The sequence below is a fragment of the Morone saxatilis genome, unplaced genomic scaffold (genome assembly GCF_004916995.1).
Source record: "Morone saxatilis isolate NCDOM2014 unplaced genomic scaffold, NCSU_SB_2.0 Contig15, whole genome shotgun sequence".
Lineage (NCBI taxonomy): Eukaryota > Metazoa > Chordata > Actinopteri > Moronidae > Morone > Morone saxatilis.
The window spans coordinates 8,137,854-8,150,288 of NW_023339707.1; the positions used below are offsets into that span (position 1 = coordinate 8,137,854).

Genomic DNA, 12,435 nt, shown 5'->3' on the forward strand with positions numbered 1-12,435 from the left:
GAGAGAGAGAGAGAGGGTGTGTGCGTGAATACTTACTTAGTTTCTCCCCAAACGTCGCTGACTGCATTCTTCTCTTCTCTTGCGAGGGCAGAGCATCGGAGAGAGAGAGAGGCATACATAGGCTACACAGAGAGAGAGAGAGAGCAGAGCCAGCGAGTAGAGAACGAGAGAGAAGCAGAGAAAGAAATAGAGAGAGGGACAGGGAGACAGAGAGAAGCAGAGAGAGAGATGAGAATAGAGGGTGGGGTATTATAGAGTCCCGAACGAAAGGACTGATATTCTTTTCACTGCAGACGCTCCTGTACAGGTTGGTTCCATTATATTCTTATGATATTTCTGCATAGGGACTTCACAGTGCGTCTCCGGGACTCCGTTTAGACCTTGTTATGGACACTCCAGTGGATGTAATCTCCAGCATCAGCACACTATCCATTTATCCTCTGCTTTTAACCAACGCAACTTGTAGTTTTGCAGTGATATCCGCTGCAATCCTCTCTGGCTTCCTCCATTCATCTTTTTTCCCATAGAGCCCACAAACAATAATATTGATGATATAGTGCGTCTTGCGCTACTACAGGCATCTGGCATCGATATCAGCAGTCAAACCAGATGAGTCGCTTCTACTCAAGGCTTTGATGTCAATTACAGACACTTGCACTGCAAACGTTTGCTCTTTTTCTGGGTGCTTGCTATGTAGAGTCTGTTCCATGTGCATGGAGGTGGAAACGGCTGATTGCAGCGGAGATGAAAACAAAAGGGAGGTTTTTGCGCACACATGTCATTGGAGCAGTGTCCAGTATCGATCTGCTCGCATATTGCTACAAGTTAAGTGATAACGATTATCTGTGTGATGCACACTTTTTACTGTTATTCATGTGTTCTGTTATGGTCTGATATGAGCCATATTTCCCCGTACAGTATTGGTTGCAAAGCAGAAATGTAGCCTGTTATTGTGGATGAAAATCGGCCAAAAAACAGTTTATACGCATTTTGGTGTCAAAACGTTGGCTAAATGGTTCCTAATGGTAGAAATTCATAGATATAATACCAGGTGTTTCATGAATCAGCCTAAATATTCCCCATACTACTCACCAACACACACAGCCATATAGTTTACTCATGTTTAAACTGACAAATTATCACTGACTACAGCGTATGATATATTGAGGTCCGAGTTCAGAGTCACTAAGTCAGGTCACTAAACCTGAAAGACGACACCCGATCACCTCAGGAAATAGCTTCACACAGGGGCTATTTTTACCTCCGGCGGTGTGTCAGGCAGTGCACACACCGTCCTCTGCATTGTAATGCCACACATGCCATTAACACCATGTAGCCTGGATTTACTGTGTATCCGGTTGGACCTGGTGTCAGGGAAGCCTCGTGCGTAATGCGAGAGAGAGGGGGAGAGCAGGTGCTGGGGTGTTGCAGGCAAAAGAGAGGTACACAAAGATTATTTGTGTGTGTAGCTTTGCAGGGTTTGAGAGAGGGGAGAGAGCTGGATAGAAAGATGTTTATGTATATTTTTAAATTAAAATGTATTTGCTTTGTCATATTGTTCGTAAATCAGCTCAGTGTTTATATACAAGGGACAGGTTTATTCACGAACATGGAGATATCAATTGATAAATATCTGGTGAAAATTAAATAAATAAATACCCCTGTCCCTTTTATTTTTCCCCTATTGCCCTACATTCAGGAGTTAAATGTGTCTTATTTGTATGTTTAATATGTTTATATGTGATCGTATTCTTTTATTCTTTAGTTTTTATGATCTGTTTGTTCTTTCCATTACAGTATAATGCAGCTGAACAGTGTAGTAACGTGTCAACCATTTTTTTTCTTACACTCTTTAGTTATTGTAAACATCACAGGATACCTTTGGCAGAACCGCACTTTAAGTGTCATAATTATAATAATAATGACAACCGTGGGGATGGCAATAAAGTGAGTAATATAAGCAATATAAGCGGTCTTTTCATGCTAATAAAGATCATTAAAATCGAATTAAAAAAAAATAGAGAGAGAGCATGTGGAGAGCGTGGGGGCTGAGAGAGAGAGAGAGAGAGAGAGAGAGAGACCTTGTGGAAGGCAGAGCATATGGTCTGGTGACGTAACGCCGGTCGTTGCGGACGCTCTGACAGCCTGTGTGTGTGTGCGTGTGTGTGTGTGCGTGCAGCTCGGGATTAGATACAAGCCGTGTAGTCTTCGACGCATGCCTAGAGCACGCACCAACAACAAACAAACAAAACAACAACAGTAAACAATGAACACCGTGACCGCCGCCACCTGCCTGCTCGTCGCCGGCTTCAGCTGCTACTTCTACGGCAGCGATGTGTTGTTATCGCTGCTCCGTGTGTCTCTTGCAGACCCCTCCATGCCCGAGCCGGGAGCTGCTCCGCGGCGGAGTCCGCAGGGAGTCCCCTACACCGACCTGCAGCACATCGTCAACGCCGACGGACTGCACCTGTTCTGCCGCTACTGGGAGCCCGCCGGTCCGCCAAGGTCAGTGGGGAACGGAGCGGGAAAACTAGCGGAAAGTGTGGCAATGTTTCGCAGTGTTCGCCCCTCCTCTCCTCTCCTCATCCTCTCTCTCTCTCTCTCTCCGTCTCTCCCGTCTCTCATCGTCTCATCTCCGTCGAAGTTCTCTCTCTCTGTGTGTGTGTGTATACAGTAGGCTATATATGTGTGTGAGATGGAGTATGTCCTACCAAAAGAGTGTTCCTATTCCTGTTCCTGTTCCTATTCACATGGTTGTTTTCAGTCCTGGAGTCACATGAGAACTTTCTTCTGATGTCCTGCATGTTAATCTTTAGACGTGTGTGTGCAGTGCACATTTATCTCTTCACCACCAGCATCAGTGTGCATGAATCCACACACACTCAATCCAATTTCATTTCTTTCTTCTTACTGAGGTTTGTTTCAAACAGCCGCCTGGGATCATATCAACTGTGTGACTGGTCAAACAACTCTCCAATCAGCACTCCACATCTTCCATACTGACACCAGAAAATGTGCCCTTTTAAACATTTAAATCTTCATATGGGTCACATTATAAGGGACATGGCTGAACCTTATAGATTTTAAAGCTGTAACCCAGTAACCAATGGAGATAGGTCCATGTTTATGACAATGCCTCACATCCAGGGAGTAATCAGGTAACTTCTTAACTATATGCAACACAATACATCACTAAATCAAAAAAAGACAACAAAATTACATTAGTAAGAAAAATGAAAACTAAAATCAAGTAAATAGTAAATCTGCACATTCTCGTTATGGGGCCCAAGCTCGTTAAAAACATAATTATGTTAATCTCCTTACTGTGGACCAGATGCACCCATGACTCTTACTAGCTCATGACCCCGTTAAAAAACAAAAAGACCCAAGAACAGTTACTTGCTCAACCCACTAAGCAAGTTAAAACTTAACCTTTTGTTAATGAATCAAACGGCACATTTACTGTGGCTGGCAAGGACAACAAAATGCAGAATGTTACAGACTTTTGCTTTGGTCAAAGGTATCATCATAGAAAGCAGTGTCATTGAAACATTGATTTGTGTATCCAGAATAGACTGTTAGCCTTCATTTAAACCAGTTTATTAAAATTTTAACAGTTCCCAACACAAATGTAACACCATGAGAAGAAGACAAACTATACTGCAGAAGCAATCTCATGTGGAGCCATGTTTCTATTCAGTCTGAGCTGCAGTGAAAAGCCAATTTAGTGGAAATCACCTTACTTTATTTTGAAAAACCCACCTTTCAAAGCAAGAGGAAAAGCACCATGATATGTCAGCATCTTTTTCCCAATACCCATAAACACTTGTGTTTCGATTCCTGTTCTTCGTAGTTAATTTGAATTATATTCTCAACCCTACAGAACAGCATCATGGTTCATTTGCAAAAAGCCTGGGATCTTGACTCATCAGGCATTCTGGTGTGTGAAAGAGTGTAAATGGAAATGTCTCGTAGCCAAAAAGACATCAAACAACACAACTACATGATTAATGGCTCCAGTTCATAAAAAAACCCTGCCTTTTTACTAGTTTAATAGTGGTATTTTGCACGGTCTGCAGTTGGAGGCCCCCCTTGCTATGCACTCTCGGTTTTAAGTCCTCTGCACGTTGCACACATGTGGCTGTGGCTGTGCATGAAACACCACACAGATGTCACACTAACACTCGCTTACAAACCACATAGTTGCAACTAGTGTGAGAGCACGGAAGGAAAGAGATGTGACAGAAAGGCTAGGCCCACAAAACATCTGGAGTCAAGATATTACTGATCACACACGAGGCTCACACTTCACAGTAGAGAAGTGACTCATTAACTGACACTGTGTCTTTACCTCTGCTGTGTAATTGCACCATAAACCGTGACTGAGTTTACAATGGCGTGTGTGTACGTCTGTGTGTTTATTCTGCAGCCCTCCTTGATTTATTCTGTGTTGGTTCATGCGGATGTGTTTGTATACCTGTGTTAAGATATCTGTGTATGTGGGTAGCAAACCATGGGATGTTGTTTTTGTGACTGGTTTGAACTGCTCTGGCAGCTCTTGCTAACATGTAGATGTATGTTATTCTGCACAGGCAGTGGGAGAAACATTTGACCTCATAATTGCCTACAATGTCACTGGGGCCTGAGGGCTCACACAGAAGCCCTTTCCCACTCCCACAAAAATCTGCTTGTGCACAGACCTGCTCCTATATTTAAAGAATGAGTCTTGGAGCTGAATAACAAAATCTAAAAATGTGTCACACTCTTCCTGCCAAAAGCATCAATAAACCAGTTAATAAATGCAATTTCATTGGCATTACCATAACAGCTTTATTTTTTTCCTGAAAATCTTGGTTTTTGGAAGTAGAAAGCGGAATCACTGCAAGCTTAAAATAGATGGAGATCTGTGTGTTGTAACTGTTTTAGAGCCAAGGCTTCAGATGGCTTATATAAGAGCTTTCTCACTGGAGGACAGCCATTGACCATGCTAAAAATGCATGCAGTCATGGTACAGAGAAGCTTGCAATGTGTCCATGACATGCTGTGTATCATGATATCCGTCCACTAATGTGTGCTTTGATAACAATATTTGTGGATTGAATTTAATGCTGCTGATGATGGCAGATATTTTGTGTTCGCTATATGTTGTGTACTCAGATTTGAAGCCGCATTTAGCCTTTTACAGAACACTTAAATTCTACACTGAAACCCAGACTAATGAAATTCTTTTAGCTGAGCTAGCAGCTCCTAAAAGCTGGGTGAGGTAGGTTTATTACAGCTTTTACAAGCTGACAAAACAGAAGCTAAAATCCCGCCCTCACCAGTACATCCCACAACATATTTATCAGTCTTAATGTGCTGCAATATGCTGCGGCTCGTGGTGCAATTGTGCGTTCTGAGTGAAGTCAGCATTTCCTGAACATGCTGCCATCTAAATCTCTTAAAGCAAAATCAAAGTTACTCACAGAACGCTATCTGAGAGTAAAACTGCTGAGCAAGTGTTACTCCAGCCTGCTGTCTATCGACCAGCCTACACTTAAAGACGTCCTCTGATACACGCCTCCTGTTTTAACACAAACTGCCCCTGCATTCTGAGGTCTCACAATAAAAGAGTTCTCCATGGTCTGGGTGGATGCAGCCTCCAGACTCGCAGCAACCCACTCACTGCAGCAGTCAGATTAGTGATTTAACACAGTGTGACACAGTGTGGCTCAGTAGATGCAGTGGAGTCAGAAGATTATAGCATTATATGTATTTAAGTTAAAAAGTCGTTATAGCCATTGGCATGAATGGCACATAGGGAATTAGAAGCTCTTAGCATCGACTCTGGATGCTTTTAAAGTACAAGTTAAATCATAACTGCATTTCTAAAATGCTACATTTTATACAAGGATAAATACATTTTAGACGTATTATTTCTTGAGAACAATGAGGGACTCCTATACCATCCGCCAACATATATTTTTACTTTTTTTGTTTATTATTTCTGTGAACAGCAGGAACATTGATCTTTTTCCCTTCTGTGATTCATATCAGCCACAGTAGCAGCTGGTGCAGTGATAAGCTTCACGATCAAATAGTCTTGTCACAGTTTATTCAAACAGCGGCCTGGAAGCCAAAAGGCACAAAATCATTATAGTGATGCATGATTATGAATTTAATGTAAGCATGATAATGGTAATGTGTGATAATATGATGACTTCTGATAATATCCTGCTATTGGCGTCATGTGGTTAGTGAGAACTCAAAAACAAACCAATATAAGGCTACAGCTAACAATCATTTTCATTTTTATTATTTTCTATCAATCAAAGCTGGGGTGTGCAAAATCCAATCCAATACCATGACAAATACCTTTATAAAGTGAACAACGACACAGCAAGTAATGTAACTAAAGCTAGCTATGGTGTGGGCTTGCAAACACAGACGCTAAAGTTGCTGCTTTAAGCCATTTTGTTCATTTACAGAGCCAGAGTTGTGTACAAACACTGGACAGTTTTTTCAGACTTGACTATGATGAGATATTTGCTGAATTTGAGAAAAAGACGTGTAGAATTGCATACCCCACCTTTAATCTGATGATTATTGTGTAGTTTAATTGATTGTTTAAAAATAATAATAATAATACAAATTGAATTATTTGGTCTATAAAATGCCAGAGAATAGTAAAAAAAAAAAGATCACAATTTCTTATAGCCCAAGGTGAAGTCTTTACATTTCGTGTTTTATCCAAAACCAAAAGATTTTCAGTTTACTATCACATAAGATAAAGAAAAGCACAACATCTTTACAACTGAATGCTGGAACTAGTGAATGTTTGCTTGAAAATGGCTTAAACAGTGTATCAACTATCAGAAACGTTGCAGATGATTCACCATCACTGTCAACTAAGCTGTGACATGATGTGCTGTAACCATGGTGACAGGCCGACATTTATTGATTCAAATAACTGGACTAACTGTAGGCCAGACAGTTTATGGCATGGAGTGTTTGTTTAGCAAAATAGCGGAAATTAAGCAGACTGTTTAAATCTCACACTACATGCAATGTGATACGGCAGGGCAGTTGAGAGGCTTCGCAGACGTTTGATGACTTTGGTTGATTGTTACGTTGGTCTGTGGCCAGGCAGCAAGCAGAAATCTTAACTTTAATTGCTGACATATATTGAGTCTGCAGAACATCATAACCTTCCTGATATTGATTTTGGGCATTACACATTATTATTATTATTAGTATTATTATTAGTATTATTATTATTATTAAATATGCAAATCTTTTTAAAAAAAAATTCTTTTTGGGATGAGAATGAGACTGGGTCAAAGGTCTTTGGCTCCTGAAAATGCCTTTCACTATAACCAGGAAGTAGGTGAAAGGTGGAGAGGTGGAGGGGAGGGGCATCAACAATGATTGACAGACCTACTAACAGATGTCCAACCGGGGCTTTGAACCCACATGCAGACCAGAATACCAGGCATACGTGCACTGCACACACGCCTGACAGCCACAAACACACACACACACACAGCTTGTGTAAATAGGTAATGCTATTTTTTTTGTTGATTGTGTCTGTATGAATTTCCTTCCTTTTTTGTGTTTCCTTAGTCAGACTATTTAATTCCCCTGCTGCTAGCCGCCATTGTTACTCTTGTTAGTGGAGTTTACAAAGATACAAGCTCTATATTGGTTCCCTTCGTGGTGCTTGGGGCAAATTTTTTCGGAGAAATACAGAGTATAAAATATTAGGGCCTCTTGTATTCCCATAAAATTCTCAGAGTAGGTGATTCCAAGTGCCAGCTGTGATCATTTACTGCAATTTAATGTGAAAAGGAGACTCAATTCTCAATTTTCATTCCAATGTGGTTTATATTCATATTGACTTAACGATTTCATTAATACTGTAACAGTTAGTTATAATTCCTGCATCAGTAGCAGACTTCACATGTAAATAAGTTGAGACATGGATTGTGTAAATGAGTGTGTAGTTATTCTATAAAATTAATATTATTTCCATAAATGTGATCGGTTTCTGCTGCTGCACAGATGTATTAAACATTAGTGCACTTTAGATGCAGTTTAATGAAGCCCATGGAGAAAGTGGAACGTTGCAACAGCGAGTAGTGATGAGATACATCAAAGAAAAATACAATTACATAAAACGAGAGCAAAGGGGTTGTACAGACGTGCAAAGCTGCAAAGAAGAACATTTGCAAATGAAGGATTCCTTGTTGAATGTTGAATTCCTGAATTGATGCTTGTTTTATCTCTGCATGCAGATAGTTTGGGTGTAATTTGTCTATCTCTCCGCAGAGAAGTTTCACAATAGTAGATGGTTGCATGTTATGGTAAAAAAAATAAACAGTGTTTGTTGAGTTTTTATGTAATTTTAGGCAATTGCAGCACAAATGAAATGCCCTTGAGCTCCACTCTATTGAGATCTGCACAAAGAAGAAAGGTGAACTGATATAAATGTGTCTGAAGCTTTTCACTCTGCACTGGAATATTTTCAATGTTTGTCTCTACCTTTTTCTATCGCTGGTGTAAACTACTGCTGTGGCCACCTGCTGACTGTCTGCCTCCATCACTCTCCATCCCTTAGCAATTTCCTTCTGTCTTTCTCTCATGTTTTTCTTCTCCGCAGACAGCGCACACACATACACTTACACTTTCTATAACAACTCTTCCATTTTTTGCTTTCTTTCTGTATCCGTTTGTCACACTTTATACCTCTCTCAGACTTCATCTCATTTTCCACCTGTCACATTGTTCTTTCTGTCATATACATTCTGTTTTGCTCCAGGTGCAGAAAGTCTCGCTGTCCCCTGGGAATGCACAGGCTCTTACAAAGTCTGACGGTGCCTTAAACAGTACTGAAATGTCTTCAATTGAGAAGAATACAGTTATAATACAAGTACTTGGTGAACTTCGGTAAATGACGATAACCTGGGATATGCTAGCCAACTAGAACATGTATTTTGTTCACAGGATTATACAGAGCTTAATTTAAAAAAAATGTTAGGAGTGGAAAAAAAGCTTCCAGAGCTAACAAGTGTGCTAACTGCTTGCTAACTCATTGTCTCATTCCTGTCTGCAACCATTCATCTTTGGTCAAGCAGTCATGTGACACAAAGCTAACAAGCTACAATACCTTCTTTTTTGGACTCTCTGGCTCTCTGTTGCCAGAAAGCTCAGCACTGTCAAAACAGGGAGCTATTGGTCAACTGCATGAATTCACAGTTAAAAGTTGACGTGAAAAAATTGTGCAGATTGGCTTTGTTCTTGTGATTGAATCAATTTATTGTGGATTCCATTAGAATAAATTAATTCTACTGCAAAATATTGCCATTTTCTATGCTGGTGGGCTGGCCTGGCCTATAATTAAATTTGATGTGTTTCAAGCACAGTCACTGACTTTACCTCGGATACTCTTTATTCAGTCTATTAGTTAGTCTTTTCAAAGGCTGCCTGTCCTGTTTCTTGTCTCACTATAGTATATCTTCTCGTTCTATCTTTGGTCCTCTTTTCCTTCTCTTTTCCTTTAATCTTTGCCTTTATATTTCTATACTTTACACAGACCCCTATCACTATACATTCAGAGTCTGCACTTAACAGGACTGATGTGGTTACCCACCCACATACATATATGTTTACACACATACACACACACACACACACTGTACATCACAACCTTCAGGCAGCTCTTCAAAGAAAACTCAGCAATTTGTGGTTCTTTTTCCTACATTGTGATACGCAAGAGATTAAAATAAAGGGACACACACACACACTCACACCATTAAGTTTGAGCAGTCTAAGTCCATTAATAAGATTAACATGCCAGTGTTTAGTCGTTCTGTCTCGTCCTCTGGCTCCTGTCCAGTCTGGACACATTGACACCAAAATCTCCAATGTTAATTTGACACACAGGTTTACAGAAGGTCAGCTTATTCAAAGCTTACCAAACACTTGCATGGTGTTGAACGCTTGCTGAACCCGTGTTGTTTGATGTGGCTCTGAATCAACTGTTATACCGTAATATAACATGTACATGTGTTGATTTAGGACAATGCTAGTTTTTGCATCGGAGGATTTGGTGTTTTTAAAGTTATTCTGCCTGATTAAAGTCTTTTCAGACATTTTGTTGTTTGTTATAAACAATGGGTCCAATCTATTCAAGTAAGCCATGAGTGACATGCACAATACCAGGACCCTGACACCGAAGCTTCTAAATGGAATTCAGCCATCACTGATTTTATTATTTACACTTCTGCCTTTCCTGCTATGACTTGTTGTAGGTGAAAAAGACATGATTCTGCTTGTACACACAAACAGAGACCCGATGCTGCATTTACCTTGTGTTGACCTGAAAGTAAATGTTCACTAGAAATTTAATCATAATTCATGATGCAGATAACTGGATTTGTGCTTGCTGAGGCATTGTAGCTCTGTCGGAGGTGCCATCAGTGCTGATGTGCACTTTGTACATGTTTCAAATAGTTGGTCCCCTTGCAGGAATATAGCAGAACGGAATTCACAGCTTGTTACTCTGGAGGATGGTTGTGATTTATTCACAAACTATGTAGGAACAGCGTGTTTGAATAGTTGAAATGCGTGAATAATATTGCGGAGAAAATTGAAAAGTCATAAAATTTAATATGAAGGCCATAGGAAACTCTGTAAGACAAAATGTGGTTCCTCCTTGTAAGTGTAACATCAGCCACATACCTAAGTGCCTAAGATTTTTGCTAAAATACACAGTTTAAGGTACAGAATGTGGCATTTGAGCACAGTTGGGAGGTTTCTGAGTTCCTGTATAATCTTGGAGTAGCCAGTCAGCATTGCATTAAGGGGATTAAGCTCTTGGCTTTGTTTTGGGCCTGTGGTTGTTTGGAGTAGCTTTGAGTAGAGCCAGAGGGAGGACAAAACTCTCTCTCGCTTTCTCAGTGTTTTAATAAGGCTGGTTATAAGCCATGTTGTTCCAGCAACTGAAACTGGTGTGGGAGACAAGTAGGTCTCCAGTTCCCATGAGAGATGAGAGAGAAAGACAGAGAGGGGCTGAAAAGAGATAATGAGAAAGAAAAGTAAAATGCATCTTTTCTTACTGGAAGATTAAAGTACTTCAGCTACAAACAAAACAATCAATGCATATCTAACTAGAGAAATAATTTTGTTCATGCAAGTGATAATGCACAGTTAGCACCATAGGATATAGTTAAGGTGTAGGCTCTCTTCGAGCAAAAAATTCTGAATGTTTAAAAACAATGTAGAGATTTTTACTGGTTGTTTGACATTGTGCTGTTATTTGGAGCTAAGTAATGTTCAGCCTGCGTCTCCCCTGGCCAGTTGAAGTTGTGAAACATGTGGTTTGAGTTCCTGACTTATGTCTTACAAACCATAAGATTATTAAAAACTGACAACATTTGTTTGTGACATATATCAGAATAAGTCAGATGTGATCGTAAGGTATGGGGTAGTGGCGCAGATTGATGAGGTCACTCGCATCTTAATTTCTTGTAGTTATTTTAAGTACTGTTGTGTTCAAGATACAACATAACGCATAATTCTGAAACATGCTGACCTATTTATAGCCCAAATCAGAAGCCAAACTCTATTTTCAAAGTATTGGTTAATAAGGAGGGAATAGAAGGTTCAGGTTGACGTCTAAGAAAATGTCACACCTATTGATACACTTGTTCCAAGAAAATGCCTCTAGTCTACTCATCCAGCCCTCACATTAGACGATTTTAGCAAGTGGAAATCTATGGTCTGGCTTTGCATAGCTTGAGCCAACATACTGATGATGCCTATATTGTCACGTTTCTGCAGATGCCTGTCGCAATGATCAGATCTCTGTTAGGGATTACTGGTAATTTTAAATTCCTTTATACTTCAAAAAAAATAATCATGACCATTTATATACCTATGTTTAAGCTGTCGTTTACAGACCGTATTGCCTTTTACAATTTTTTCGGAACTCAGATGCACTTAAAACTGAATGACAGGAGGACTGCAGGAAGGAGAAAAAGTGACCAAGAGTTAAAAATAGAGATTATTCAACATTGAAGAGGTATTTAAAGAATTGACAGATGGAATGGCAAAGTTACATAATTCACATTACAACTCTGGTTTCAGTGAGTGCAGTGTGTACGCTGTACATTGTCTTTACAATGAACCAGATTAGGGGCCCCATTAAAATCCCTCAGCATGTGTTGACAGAACATTGTGCATATACAAAAGACCTCTTTCACACACTCACACCACTCAACACACAACATGCCATACATGATACAGCATTCGTTCTTGTCAAGTGCAGAGAAGTCTTAGCCGACGCGATGGCTTTTCTAGAGGAGGGAAAGAGCAGCGAGTGGAAATCGAGCAATTTGCTAATAAAGCGTGAGAAAGCTACTCTTTATTTTCTTCCATACCATCCATCTCTCGCTC

The 12,435-nt window shown here is 40.1% G+C and overlaps 1 protein-coding gene and 1 long non-coding RNA gene across 2 annotated transcripts in view; one reads left to right on the top strand and one right to left on the bottom strand.

The window, feature by feature from the left end:
* Positions 1-124, bottom strand: part of LOC118324255 — a 4,845-nt gene extending 4,721 nt beyond the window's left edge. Inside the window, exon 1 of the long non-coding RNA XR_004796551.1 lies at positions 37-124. This is a non-coding gene — a long non-coding RNA (uncharacterized LOC118324255). The remainder of the gene's footprint in view (positions 1-36) is intronic.
* A 1,153-nt stretch (positions 125-1,277) lies between these two features.
* The window catches only part of mgll (monoglyceride lipase), a gene marked incomplete in the record, with an annotated part of 38,687 nt that continues 27,529 nt past the window's right edge, over positions 1,278-12,435 (top strand). The window contains 2 exon segments of the mRNA XM_035656479.1: positions 1,278-1,442; positions 2,370-2,505. Coding sequence (XP_035512372.1) covers positions 1,391-1,442; positions 2,370-2,505 — 188 coding nt within the window.